At 48.1% G+C, this 13695-nt stretch overlaps 1 protein-coding gene across 1 annotated transcript in view; it reads left to right on the top strand.

Moving 5' to 3' along the window:
• Positions 1–13695, top strand: part of Lrrc20 (leucine rich repeat containing 20) — a 72446-nt gene extending 58751 nt beyond the window's left edge. The window contains exon 5 of the mRNA XM_048338944.1: positions 12753–13695. Coding sequence (XP_048194901.1) covers positions 12753–12907 — 155 coding nt within the window. The 3' untranslated portion in view covers positions 12908–13695. The remainder of the gene's footprint in view (positions 1–12752) is intronic.

The raw sequence follows: 13695 nt of genomic DNA, 5'->3' as shown, positions 1-13695 counted from the left end.
CATGATCACATTACCCAGCCAGCTTCTACACCTTGGAGTCCAGACCACATCCCATGCCCATTAAATCAGAATCTCTAATGGACAGATTCAAAATTCATGACCTTTAAGAACTCTCCAAATGATTTCCATGTGCGAATGAGACAAGAGTGCTGTGCTATACCAGTACCTTTGACCACTGAGCATCCTTCTACTGCAGGCATGGGGTCTTATCTCTGCTTAGAAGCACACATGAACCAAGTCTGGTGGGGAGGGGGAGAGGGATCAATATAAATGCACACTGCTAAAACCTCATTCTAGCTCCTGGAGGAGCTTTAGGCACCCCTCATTCCCCAGTGCCTTTTAGGACCAGAAGAACAATAAATTGGCTGAAGGGCAGCACAGCTTAGCTCTCTGCATTTGTATTTGCCTTCCATCTGACTGTCTGCTGGTCTCTAGGCAGGCTGCTCTGCCACTCCAGGCCCATGAAACTCCCTTTCCTAGTTTCCCTTAGCATGGCTGGCTCACGGGTATTCCAGCAGGAACTTTGTCAGTGAGCCAAAATCAACTAACTGACAGCCCCCAGAGAGCGAAACACTGGGCCAATCTTAAAGTGCAAGTTTGGGTAAAAGAGTCCTAGTATAGGTGGGGAGAAGATGACCAAGCTTTTTAGCTCCCTCTCCTGGGAGCCTGCAGCCTGGTCCGATGTGTTAGACAACATGTCCTGGCCAGGGTGCTATGTTTCGGGGAACCCTTATTATGGTGGTTGTTTGAAATCAGCCTAGTGAGAGGATGTACACAGTGAAAATCAAAAGTGTACAAATACTACAAGTCCAGGAGTAGATTGTTGGACACGAGGCGGCATACCACAGGCTAGACCCTCCCCACTTCCTTGCCCCTTCCTCAGCTCCCTTACCTTGCCAGCATCCTCTCCCTTAGCCTGTATCCCCCATCTCCAGCATGTCTCCCATTTGGCTCATTTTGTTACCCAGGAGCTGGTCCTCAGGGCAGCTCCCACCTAATGGGTTATTCTGGATGTTGTTTCATTTTTCCATTTGGGAAGGGAGATCTTACTTACCTGGTAATGAGCAGAAAGGTTAGTGCGGTTGGTCTTCATTATGTTAAGTGCCCAGGAGAAGGATTTAGGAAGGAGCCATCAGTACCCCACCACCACCCAGGAGAAGGGAAAGCAGTTACATCTCTGTTTTGCAGCCTTTCACCTCGCCATGCACTTCCATGTACTTGGTAAGACAGAACAGCTCTGATCCTCTCATTAAATACATACCTACACTACCAGCTGTGAGGGAGAGGATGACAGGCAAGCAGTTGAGCCACAATGGCAGGGAAATTGTCATGATCGCTGAGGCCCTTCCAAAGCATCTAAATAAGAGCTTCCAGTGATGAAGAGCAGGGCTGCAGTAGGAGGAGGATGAGTGCTGAGGAGGATAATAACTACTAGGCGTGAGCCTGGCAATTTGAGCTAGTCATCAAGCTGTCTCTAGAGCTATGAGAGAGGGCCTTATATTAAGAGAATTGTTGTGAGTGGACTCTGATTGCATGTCAGACCCAGGATAGAAAGGAGTGGCCAGTAATTGTGCTCCAAGTCTATTAGCCTGTCTTTGCTGGCCCAACTGGGCTGAGGAGGAAGGAATGGAAACTAGGGTTTTTCTCCTTTGCTTGTCTTTCTCCCATTGAAGCTCCTAAATTTAAGGGTATAAAATGTGTTTCTAGCCAGGGGTTGATGGCTCATGCCTGTAATCCTAGCTACTCAAGAGGCTGAGATCTGAGGACTGTGGTTCAAGGCTAGCTCAGGCAAGAAAGACCAGACTCTAATCTCCAATAAACTACTCAGAAAAAGCTAGAAGTGGCACTGTGGCTCAAGTGGTAGAGCACTATCCTTGAGCACAGAGGCACAGGGACAGAGCCCGGGCCCTGTGTTCAAGCCCCAGGAAAAGAGAGAGAGAGAGAGAGAGAGAGAGAGAGAGAGAGAGAGAGAGAGAGAGAGAGAGAGAGAGAGAGAGAGAGATTAGGAGACAAGTGTGGTGGTTCACAATTGTAATCCCAGCCCTTGGGAGGTAGACACAGAATTGAGAGTTTGAGGCAAGCTTGGGCTAGAGAGAACAAGATCTTGTCTTTAAACAGCAGAGAGGCTGATGGATGAGTGTGCAGGCCCTGTCTAAGGTTTCACTGCCCTGAATGGCTGGGCCAAGACTGTAGCCTCAGTTGGTGGCTGTGGTCTCTCTATCTGTGCACTTGGACTTTCTGGTCCCACTCAGCTCTCCCTGAAGGCTAATGCTTATCTACTCAGGAGGCTAGGATCCTGGAGATTGAGATTCAAAACCAGCTCAGGCTGGAAGGTCCATGAAACTCTTAGCTCCAATTAACCAGCAAAAAAGCTGCAAGGGGGGCTGGGGATATGGCCTAGTGGCAAGAGTGCTTGCCTTGATACATGAAGCCCTGGGTTCAATTCCCCAGCACCACATATACAGAAAATGGCCAGAAGTGGCGCTGTGGCTCAAGTGGCAGAGTGCTAGCTAGTCTTGAGCAAAAAGAAGCCAGGGACAGTGCTCAAGCCCTGAGTCCAAGCCCCAGGTTCTATTTGTGTTGACTTCCTGCCTTGTGCCCCCAGGGATGTTCAGTCCAGGGCTTTGTGTTGGTAGGAAAGGCTTAGTGCCCACTTGGCTCCATCCAACTGTGAGTGTGGTCTAAGAAAAATGTGTGAGTGTGACCCAAATGCACCCCCCCTCCCAAGCACCACTCCTTCCTGACCAGGTTCCCAAAGTTGGCAAGCTTTTCTCTGTGCCATTTGGGGCAAAGAGTGAAAAGCTCACCACAATGTGGCTTCTCTGTGTGTGTACGTATATATATATATACGTGTGTGTATATATATGTATATATATATATACATATATATGTATGTATGTATGTGTGTGTGTGTGCACACGCGCGTACATTTATGTGTGATGTGGTATTATGTGATGTGGTATTAGGGTTTGAGTGCAGGGCCTTGTGCTCACTTGTAGGTGCTCTACCAGCTTTCAGCAAGATGTCCTTGATCATAGTTGTGCCAAACCCTTCCCTTCTTTATTCAGCTGCTTGTGTGCACAGAACTCACCAGCTCTTCACTTCCCTGAACCCACACTCCCTCCTCATGGGGTCTTTGAGGATCGTAGAGTCACAGGGACGAAGAACAGAGTTCCAGAGTGATCTTATTTACTACTCTTCTGCTTCTCAGCTGGCCCCACTGGGGCAAAGTTGACCGGTCAATAGTGTTAGTAGTTAATGGGATGATGTCAAGCTAATCCCAGGAAATGATTTCTGTAAATACCAACAGCTCTGATTCTGCTACTGTTAATTACTCTAAGTCTCCCAGGGCATGGATGGGCAGGAAGCCAGGGTGGATATCAAAGCAAGTTGACTGGTCAATAGTGCAACTATTTAATGTGATGATATCAACCTGATCCCAGGAAGTGATTTCTGTGAATACCAAGAGCTCTGATTCTGCCACTACTGGTTATTGTAAGTCTCCTAAGGCATGGATAGGCAGGAAGCCAGGGTGGCTGTCTGAGCTGGGAGGAGGAGCAGGTAAGCTGTGGCATTTGTCCTGGCATTCTTCCCTGCCAACAGCCATTAAGTCTTTGGCATTAGTTCTCACCTAGGACATGAAGCTTTGTAAAAAGAATCCCCTTCTGTATATTTGGGGACCTTAGGAGCTTTAAGGGAAGTTACTGTGGCTTCATAAAGGATTGTAGAACTTAACTCAACATCCTGCTTTCTACAGTCATTGACCAAAAATGATGGACATAACACATAGCTCATTGGACTCAGCCTGTCATTAATGGAAACTGGGAGGTAAGTTGGAGACAAGCTGTCGGTCCAACAGCAGAAGCAGGAGCCTAAGTGGCTCATCCATACCAGAAAGCTGTCACCAATTGGTAACTTGAAAGATTATTAAAATCTATCTAGAGGACAAGCATATTCTAGCATGATGTCTAGGAAGCCATTTGCTAATACATTAGCAGCCATTAATTCCAGATGTTGAGATTTGGTGATTTTATTTTTGCTCATCAATGTTTTTCTTCCTTTAAATTGGATTCTGAGTGCTAAAGCACCAGTAACCTGGCACAACTTTGGACGTGTTTGGCAAATGTGCACTGACTAGATTGAGCTAGAGATGAGTTCCAACTCATTTTGGTATTGTTCTGTTCTCTTGTTGTTGTTGTTTTAAACTGTACTAGGGTTTGTATTCAGGGCCTCATGCTTTTTTGCTCTAGTTATTTTGGGGATAGGGTCTCGTGTTTTTGTCTGAGCTGGCTCTGACCATGATCCTCCTGTTTGTGCTTTCCCCTATAGCTCGGGTGACAAGCACACACCACCACACATGCATTTTTGCTCAGAGCCAGCCTTGAACTTCAGTCTTCCCAATCTCTGCCTTTCCAGTAAACTGGAATTACAAATGTGATCCATCATACCATCTAGGGATGCCTGTAAATGAAGCTGTAATTACAGATAAGGCAGTGAGGGTGAGGATGGGGAGGAGGGTGGCTACGTGCCCAGTCCAGGATGAGTTTAAACTGGGAAGGACTTCTGGTCTAGGAGGAATTGCGCTTATTTATTCATCCAACAGGTACTGAGCCCTTTGGACACTGTCCAGGGACCACACTTACAGCTGTGAACACACGGGTTACCGAGAGAGCTATGGGACATGAGTTAAGAAAGTTTGGAGAGCCAGGCACCATTGACTCATGCCTGTAATCCTAGTTACTTAGGAGGCTGAGATCTGAGAATCACGATTTGATGAAGCAAGCTTAGAGAGGAAAGTCAGAGAGACTTTATCTCCAATTACCAGCAATATGTTGGAAGTAGAGCTGTGGTTCGTGTGGTAGAGCATCAATCTTGAGTGGAAAAAGCACCCAGGCTCTGAGTTCAAGCCTTCAATACCTGCACAAAAATAAGTAAATAAATCAATAGAGTCTGGAGGTGGTGGGGGGGCAGGTATGCAATGGAAGAACAGAGGTGGCTTTTCAGCTGAGATTTGAGGAGCAGCAGGACTCGGGTGGTTGGGGATGAGGAGTGGCCCACAGTATGGAAGGAAAAGTGGAGACTTCCCTCCTGTCCAAGTGTACCAAAGTCTAACAACCTAGCTTCTGCTACCTGTGCTAATGGTGGGCTACATGGCCTGAAGAGGCTTATTTGACACCTCTCTCTCCACTTTGGTTTCTTTCTCCCTTTTTTTTTTTTTTTTTGCCAGTCCTGAGGCTTGAACTCAGGGCCTGGGCACTGTCCCTGGCTTCCTTTTGCTCAAGACTAGCACTCTACCACTTGAGCCACAGTACCATGCCCAGTTTTTTCTGTTGATATGGTGCTGAGGAATCAAACCCAGGGTTTCATGCATGCTAGGCAAGCACTCTACCACTAAGCCACATTCCCAGCCCCTACGCTTTGGTTTCTTTGTCCACAAGATGCAGGTGTTTTATATCCTCCACTCTTCAGCTTTCTGTGTGCTAGGAGGATAAATGAAATTCCTGAAGCACTTATCTGGAAATTCTCAGCCGATCTCCTGAGCTTATACTTGCTAGTTTGTCTGCTCCTGTTGGTCAATTCTCCCCACTTTGACATAGTCTGGTGACCTACCTCTGAGCTAGGAACCTGGGTGCCTTTAGCAGTTAAATCAAATGAAAACATCTAGCCCACTCTCACTCTGCACCTGTGGAGACTGAGGCTGGCCTTTCACAGAGTGGTTCAGAGGTACTGTAGACTCTGGAGAGGCTGAGAACCAGGCAATGCTGTTCTCCCTAGGCTTGGAGGTGCAGGCTGGGCTAAAGGTAACCTTTGTGTCAGGTTCTGAAGACTCATGACAGTGGCATTCCAGGGAGACCCTCTTCTGCCCTCTGGCTGCTGTGCAGGCTGTAGACCTCCCTGGCTGAGGACAGAGAAGCTTTGGGGTCTAGCATGCAAAGTATCTTCAACTTTCAATTTAACCCTTTCTGGAGAAACTGAGGGGGCACCAATAGTCTTCAGTGGCAGAAAGAAACTGGTTAGCAGGTCTGAACTCCATCTCTGAAGAAGGAATGTTTTTGACAGTTCAGATGATAAGGTCCTCAGCTTTTGATGAGTTACTTGGCAAAAGCTTTCTGTCCTAATTACTGCCTGGAGGATGAAGGTCCGTGCAGGAAGACTGGGCTCTTGTCTTTTCCTTGACTTTGTAAGTGAAGGGATGAATCACTTGGGCTGTAGGATCAGGTCTGCCCAGCCTGCACCACTCACTGGTTTGGTGACTGTGATATCCTATATACAAAATAGGTCATCTTGAGGAACTCTATAGAGCAGAGTTCCAGAATCTTCCTCGTTTTCTGGGCCTATTTAGACAAGACTTCTGAACCCTTGCTTTCCTTCTGTGTCCCATAGAGGTTGACACCCATGACATGACTTTACTGCTTAAAATGCAAATGTAAAGGGTGACAGAGGGGACCCCACACACACCATGGTCATGGAAAGCATAGTCTAAGGACTGTGTGTGTGTGTGTGTGTGTGTGTGTGTGTGTGTGTGTGTGTGCCAGTGTTGAACTTAGGGCCTGGACACTGTCCCTTAGCTTTTTCTCTCATGGCTGACTCTACCACTTGAGCCACAGCTCCACTTTCAGCTTTATTTCTGGTTAACTAGAGTTAAGAATCTCTGATTTTCCTGTCCAGATTGGCTTTGAATTACAATCCTCAACACTCAACCTCCTTTATAGCTAGGATATACAGGGGTGACCAAGCCACTGACACCCAGCTCAGCAATTAGCCCTTCTCTTCTCCATCATTATTGGTAAGGAAGGTGCGAGAAGAAAGCCTACAACTACCACAGGCAACTCAGCACTGGGTAAGAAGCAGGGAGGATCCAGGCCAGGCTGCTGGCAGGGGTGTCATGCTTCCTTTACATCTGAAGGAGGTGAGTGGTATTAATGAACACTAATCACCTAGCTGTTTTCTCTGTTCCTTGGGGCAGGTCTTCCCCGCTGTAGCCAGTGTTCTGAGTTTGGGGAACAGCCTGTCTCTTCCTACCTGAGCCTTCCCAGTGTCTCTAGGACTGGCCCCTCCTCAGCACCTCCATCATTCTTGTCTTCCTCTTACCCCACTGTCCAGACACCTAGTGATCACTGCTGTCTTGTCCTGTAGCCAGTCTTCTTCCTGTGGACTCAGACCCCATTCTAAAACCCCAACCCCCAACTCTCCCTCCCCCCAGGAAGCTGAAAGGTTAGTAAGTCCACGGAGGAGCAGAGAGACTCAAGAGAGCTGGTTGGAGTCCTGAAAAGTAGTGATTTTTTCATGCTCACACACATCCTTTGAAGGAGCAATTGATCCCCCTCCTGGCATCCATTTAAAGATGTTTTCACAGCAGCCCTTAAGGATGGATTAGGCTACCAGGCTGTCCATTATTGGCAGAGCAGGGAGGTGGATTATGCCAGGGCAGTGGCATAGAGCACACAGCAGCAGTCAAAAACAGTTGGGGGCTAGGGCTGGGAATATGCCCTAGTGTTGAGTGCTGGCCTCGCATACATGAAGCCCACTCAGGGACAGTGCTCTACCACTTGAGCCACGGTGCTGCTTTCAGCATTTCTCTGGTTCTCTTGAGCCAAGCTTCCAGTCTGGCTCTTTGCTAGTTAATTGGGAGATGGAGTTTTAGAGAGATTTTCTGCCCGGGCTGGCTTTGAACTGCAATCTGAGGAGCTCTAGCCATAAAAGCCTTTTTTATATCCAATTAAAGCAACAAGGAGAACAATAGGAACAGAGCCCCATCTGTGACTTGTCGAGAATTGACCAACACTGAATGAGATCTATGTGCCATCAATTTAAATCATACCATATGATCTTACCGGCAGGCGGAAGAGAGCACAAATGAATGATAATTGAGAGGGAAAAGATTCAGGATAATGTAAAAGTCTCAGCTTTAGCAGTGGCTGTGTCTTCCATCCTGGCTCAGCAGGCTTCATGCCATGTGTGATGGAGTCAGGCAGGAGAGATCTGGGCAAGGCTGCAGAGGCATCTCTCAAAATCTGGATAGATTGTCACACCTCCTGCTGGATTGCCTGCAAATGTCTACACAGACTGGTTAAAGACATTTAAAATCCCCCAGCATTTCCTGGTTGGTTGTTCTGAGTATTCTCTGGCTTTTGGAGGCTGATGCCCTTCTGGTTCAAGCAGGGTAAAAGGATTTTTCTAATCACAAAATCCACACGGCTAGCTCACATTTTTTAACCTGTATTCTGTGAAGCAAAACGTTAATTTTGGGTCAGGAAAATTTAGGTTAATAGTCACACTTGTATAAAACGATTCTGATTCCTCGATCTTAAGAGTTTATGAGAGCACAGGAGAGAAAAAATGGAAAAGTAAAATCTTAATTTATACCAAAGAGTTGTCAGGATCAGATGTACACTTGACTTTTAACACACTGGTTTTACATCTTAGACACATTTACTTGTACCCAAACATGAACAGTTTGGGTTTAAAACCTGTTTTTTTTTTTTTTTTTTTTTTTTTTTTTTTTTTTTTGGCTAGTCCTAGGCTTGGACTCAGGGCCTGAGCACTGTCCCTGGCTTCTTTTTGCTCAAGGCTACTGCTCTGCCACTTGAGCCACAGCGCCCCTTCTGGCCATTTTCTATATATGTGGTGCTGGGGAACCGAACCCAGGGCTTAATGTATACGAGGCAAGCACTCTTGCCACTAGGTCATATTCCCAGCCCTAAAACCTGTTTTTGTTTTTGTTTTTTATAAGTTCTACCAACAGATAGACATAGACATACAGACATACAGACAATGTGCATAAGCTTTGAGCGCTCTTAAAATTGTTTTTTTTTGATTGGCCATATAAGTTTTCTGGAATTCCAGTGGCAAATGATATTATTCTGCCCATAATAGAACCACGTGGTCAGATAAAAAAGCAAGAGAACATTTTCTAGGAAGTAAAAACTTTCACAGTTGATCTGGCAAGGAAATGAAGAAGCCACATTTTGAAAAAAAAAAAACAGTTTGGAGACAGGACATAAACAGAACATAGACACGTGGCATGGCTTAACACAGCAAGATATCTTAAAGCCCCTGTCCAGCTTAGGGGAATTTGGCACGCCCATCAGCAGGGGTGGGGGCGGGAGGAGGCCACCCCAAACCTATCACCCATGGCCACTGAGGGCTCCTGCGGGCCACTGTGGTGGCATCCCAGGGCGCGGGGCTAACGCGCCTCCAGGGGGCTCCGGATGCACCTCGTCGTCCCCGCGCCCGCATCCACAGCCCGTGCTCCACACTCACCGCGCCACACGGCCCGCTGGTCACCCGCTTCCGCCACTTTCCTGGGCCACAGGGGCGGAAAGGGAGAGGGGCGAGTACAGGCAGCCAGGCCAGTAGCAGCACGCCCCGGCACCATGTGCGAGCCCATCCCCCCCAGGCAGTGGGAAGCCCGCCTCTCTCTCTAGCAGCCAGGCTGAAAAGGTCAGCAATCTCCCCCCCCAGGGCTCCGGAAGCCTCAGCATTTCCCAGGCTCTCCTGGCTCAAGTGTGCTTAAAGTCCAATCTGGTATGGAGCTTGGGCCTTAGTATCTTAACAGGCAGGTCGCTCCACTGACTTTGATTGACCCATGTGAATGAGGATGCCCGCCCCTTGTAACAGATTGCTTAGCATAGCTGGTGGGGCTCCTAAGCTCCAGGTTCTTCGGCCCTGCGTTCGTTCGCCCCATGTTGGGCGCCAATTATGTCGGACTACATAAATTGTGGGGGACACTCAGCTCTGCGCGCTACTCCCACCGGCAGGAGGGCAGAACGTATCCCAGTTGAGACTAAGCTGAGATGGAGTAGGGCCGTCGAAACCCCCATCCCAAGCCCCCCTTACGTTTAAGAGCAGACACTGGACACGGAGATTTCCGGGAGCCGTCTGATGGACTACCGACTTCTGAAAATTTTATTCAGGGGAGGGGTTTATATAACAGTAATGACGAGGGAGGGGGAGGGACTGACCAGGTGCTAACGATAGGCTGGTGAGCATGTCCATCATGGTGATGTCACGGAACTTCCCGCAGAGGGGGAGACCACAGTCCCCCCAGGACCGGTCCTCTGGGCTCAGGCCGGCACCATTAAGAGACATGTGCTTACAGACAGAGGGTGGGAAGGTTCCAGACCCGGGGAGAAAGTGGGAGTGGCTAACAGCCAGCAGTCCCAGGTCTTAAAGGTATAGCCATCCCCGACAGAGCCCTGGGTTCATTTCCTCAGCACCACATATATAGAAAACAGCCAGAAGTGGCGCTGTGGCTCAAGTGATAAAGTGCTAGCCTTGAGCAAAAAGAAGCCAGAGACAGTTCTCAGGCCCTGAGTTCAAGCCCCAGGACTGGCAAAAAAAAAAAAAAAAAGAAAAAAGAAAAAAGAAAAAGAAAAGAAAAGAAAAGGGAAGAGGGACCGGGAATGTGGCTTAGCGGTGAGTGCTTACTTTGCATGCATGAAGCTCTGGGTTCGATTCCTCAGCACCACATATATAGAAAACAGCCAGAAGTGGCTCTGTGGCTCAAGTGGTAGAGTGCTAGTCTTGAGCAAAAAGAAGCCAGGGACAGTGCTCAGGCCCTGAGTTCAAAGCCCCAGGACCTGCCAAAAAAAAAAAAAAAAGCAGTTGGGGGTGAACTGTGCATGGGGCTCTGTGCATGGACTGTACAATGTGTCTTATTAGTATTCTTTCTGTAGAAAGGACCCAGGGCTCTGCACAGATGTGGATGACTGTAGGACTGGGCAGGGAAGGCTTGTGATGAATTTCTAGAAAGGAAGGAATTGTATTCCAAAATGCTTGGAGCATTTCAGCAGCTCCCAGAAGGTCTGGGCAACCTATGGGGTGGGGCGGGGGAGCTTGGTAGCTTGGTGGTAGAGCACTTGTCTAGTGTGTTCAAGACCCTGAATACCATTCAAGAAGCCAGTTTCAAGGGGCTCCCACTGGCCAAATCTGGGATAATATAAGTACCAAGTTAATCCAATACAATAAAGAATTGTAAATCACCAGAAGCATGGGGTAAATCACCAGAACCGTTAGTCCTAAATTGGTTCATAGGAACAGAGAACAGGCTGTGGCTTTCGTAGACAGCCACACAGCTGAAGGCTGCCTGGCATTAGAAGATCATCACTTTGTAAAGAGAGCCCTCTGTGTCTTAAACCTAGGAGCAAGGGATGTGAAATGTTGGCTAGAAGGTTGTTTGCATGCTTCTTGAAATATGTCCCCATGGATCTCTTGCTAATTACAAAGGAGGGAAAAGTCAACAGCAATTATGTAGTGGAGAAACAGAGTGCCACACTGATCAAATTATCAAAATTAGCACTCAGGATGGATTTGTAGCTGGGTGAGGTGATTCATGCTTATAATCCTACCTACTTGAGAAGGGGAGTTTAGGAGAACCACAATTCAAGGCTAGCCAAAAAGTTTGAGTCCCCCATCTCAATCAGTAAAAAGTAAGGCATGGTGGTATACATCTGTTGTCCTGTGTACATCTGTTGTCCTAACTATGGGGAAAGTATCAATAGGAAGATTGTGGTCCAAGCTGGTCTGGACCATAAATTTGAGATGGATGCTGTTTGAAAAATAATAATGCCAGGGACCAGTGGCTCATGCCTATAATCCTAACTACTCAGGAGGCTGAGATCTACTAGCTCAGGCAGGAAAGTCTATGAGACTCTTATCTCCAATTAACCACCAGGTACCAAAAAGTGATAGAGAACCAGCCTTGAGCAGAAAAGCTGAGGGACAGTGCCCAGGCCCTGAGTTCAACCTCCAGGACTGGCATGTGCACACACACACACAATAATAATAAAGGGCTGGGGGCATGGCTCAAAAAATGAGAAAGGATGGATTTTGTGTGTCTCCTGGTGCAGTGTCCTGAGAAAGACACATGCACTCCTGATCTCGTCAGGAAGGCTCTCCATTAGGTGGAGGGAGTGCTGATGCCAGAAAGCAGTAGCGCTGGGGCTTCAGCCTAGGTCTGCCTGTCCACATCCACATCCACATGACATGCTCTGCCTCCTCACTTGTAACTCAGTACTGGACCTGGAATTAGACCGTTCACTCTGGACTTGCTACAAAGTGGCCTTCTGGGTGAGTTTTGAGACATGCTCTGCTATCTTCACAGCAATCCAGTGGGTGGTGATTTGAAACTAGATGTTCAAATTTCACACAGGAGAAATTGGAGAACAGAGCTGTAACTGGAGATTCTAGAGAACATCCACATGGATCAGACCTGGAACATCTCAGATCAGAGACTCACAGAAGGGAGGGAGGCCCATGATGGGGAATCTTGGATGAGGTCACATTTCTGCAGTCTCCCTCCTTAGGCTCTGAGTTCAAGTCCCAGGACCAGCAAAAAAGAAAACACAAAGGATTCCATTCATTTTTACAGCTAATATTCCATTACATGTGTACACTGCTTTGTTGTTGTTGTTTTACATTTATCCATTGATGAACACTTGGCTGTTGTGAATTGTTCTTCTGTGAGCCCCCCATACCCGCATTTAAGTACCTATCTTTCATTCTTCCCATCCTACTAAGGGTCCACATGCTGTCTTGCATGGCAGTCCTATTTTAACTTTTTGAGGCAACTAGTTCTTATTCATAGGAGTGCTTACCTCTGTGTAGCTGCAAATATCCTGGTGGGCCCTTGGCCACCCCCTCCTACTGTGCTTCTAGCTAGAGCTGAGCTCATATACAGTGGTGTGCACATGCTCCACTACCCTTCTTTGTGTGCCCACCCCTGTAACTTCTCCCCTCTCTCCCCACAGATGTACCGGTAGAGAAGCTGGCCACCATGCCTGCCCTGCGCACCATCAACCTCCGCTTCAACCCACTGAACGCCAAGGTGCGCGTGATCGCCCCACCCCTCATCAAATTTGACATGCTACTATCTCCAGAGGGTGCCAGAGCCCCTCCGCCTTAGACCACCCTCCTGGTGCTCACCCAGCAAGGGACAGAGGCCACTGGCCTGGTACCCTGAGAGGAGGGAGACCCATGGGCCTATAGGAGGGCAAATTTGGGGGAGGAGGGATGGGTAGGCCGAACAGCGCAGAGTGAGGGGTGCAGTCATGCCAGGATAGCTAGCTTAGTGCTGTGGGCAGACTGGGATGCCCAGACGGAGGAGGCAAGGGCCCACCCAAGCCTGGGCTCCAGGTACTCATAGCTGCTGTGCAAACAGCCTTGTTACTTAGAGGAACAATGGTGATGGGAGTCTTTGCCTGTTTTGAGACCCTAGGAGGATTTTTCTCCACATTTTGGGACCTTCTACCCAGGAGGATTTTTCTCCACACACTCCTGAGCCCTGCTGAACTTCAGGGGCAGGGAGTGGGGGATCTCCTCATGTTGTCTTGTTCCTAATGCTGAGAACCAGTGGCTACCATAAAAGGCAGAAGACACCTCCTATTTATTGCTTCCTGAGAACTGAGCTGGGTGAAGCCTTTCACCATGCTCTGGCCTCTGCCATATGAGCCCCAGGACTGGCAGGAACCAGAACCAGGAGTCCTCTGGATGCTGTAGAGAGTGGTGTGGCCCTATAGCTGGGCGAAAATATTTTGAAGACGCTTGGGAACTGCTGGATGGGACACTGGGAAGCAAATCAAGGCTGCTGTGTAACTTTATCATGATTAAGAAATCAGTGGGGCCAGGTACCCGTGTGGCTCACATTTCTAACCCTAGCTACTTGGAAGGCTGAGATCTGAGGATCATGGTTCA

Source organism: Perognathus longimembris, chromosome 2 (assembly GCF_023159225.1).
Source record: "Perognathus longimembris pacificus isolate PPM17 chromosome 2, ASM2315922v1, whole genome shotgun sequence".
NCBI lineage: Eukaryota > Metazoa > Chordata > Mammalia > Rodentia > Heteromyidae > Perognathus > Perognathus longimembris.
Note: the sequence above shows the minus strand (reverse complement) of the source record. Positions and strands in the feature narration are given on the sequence as shown.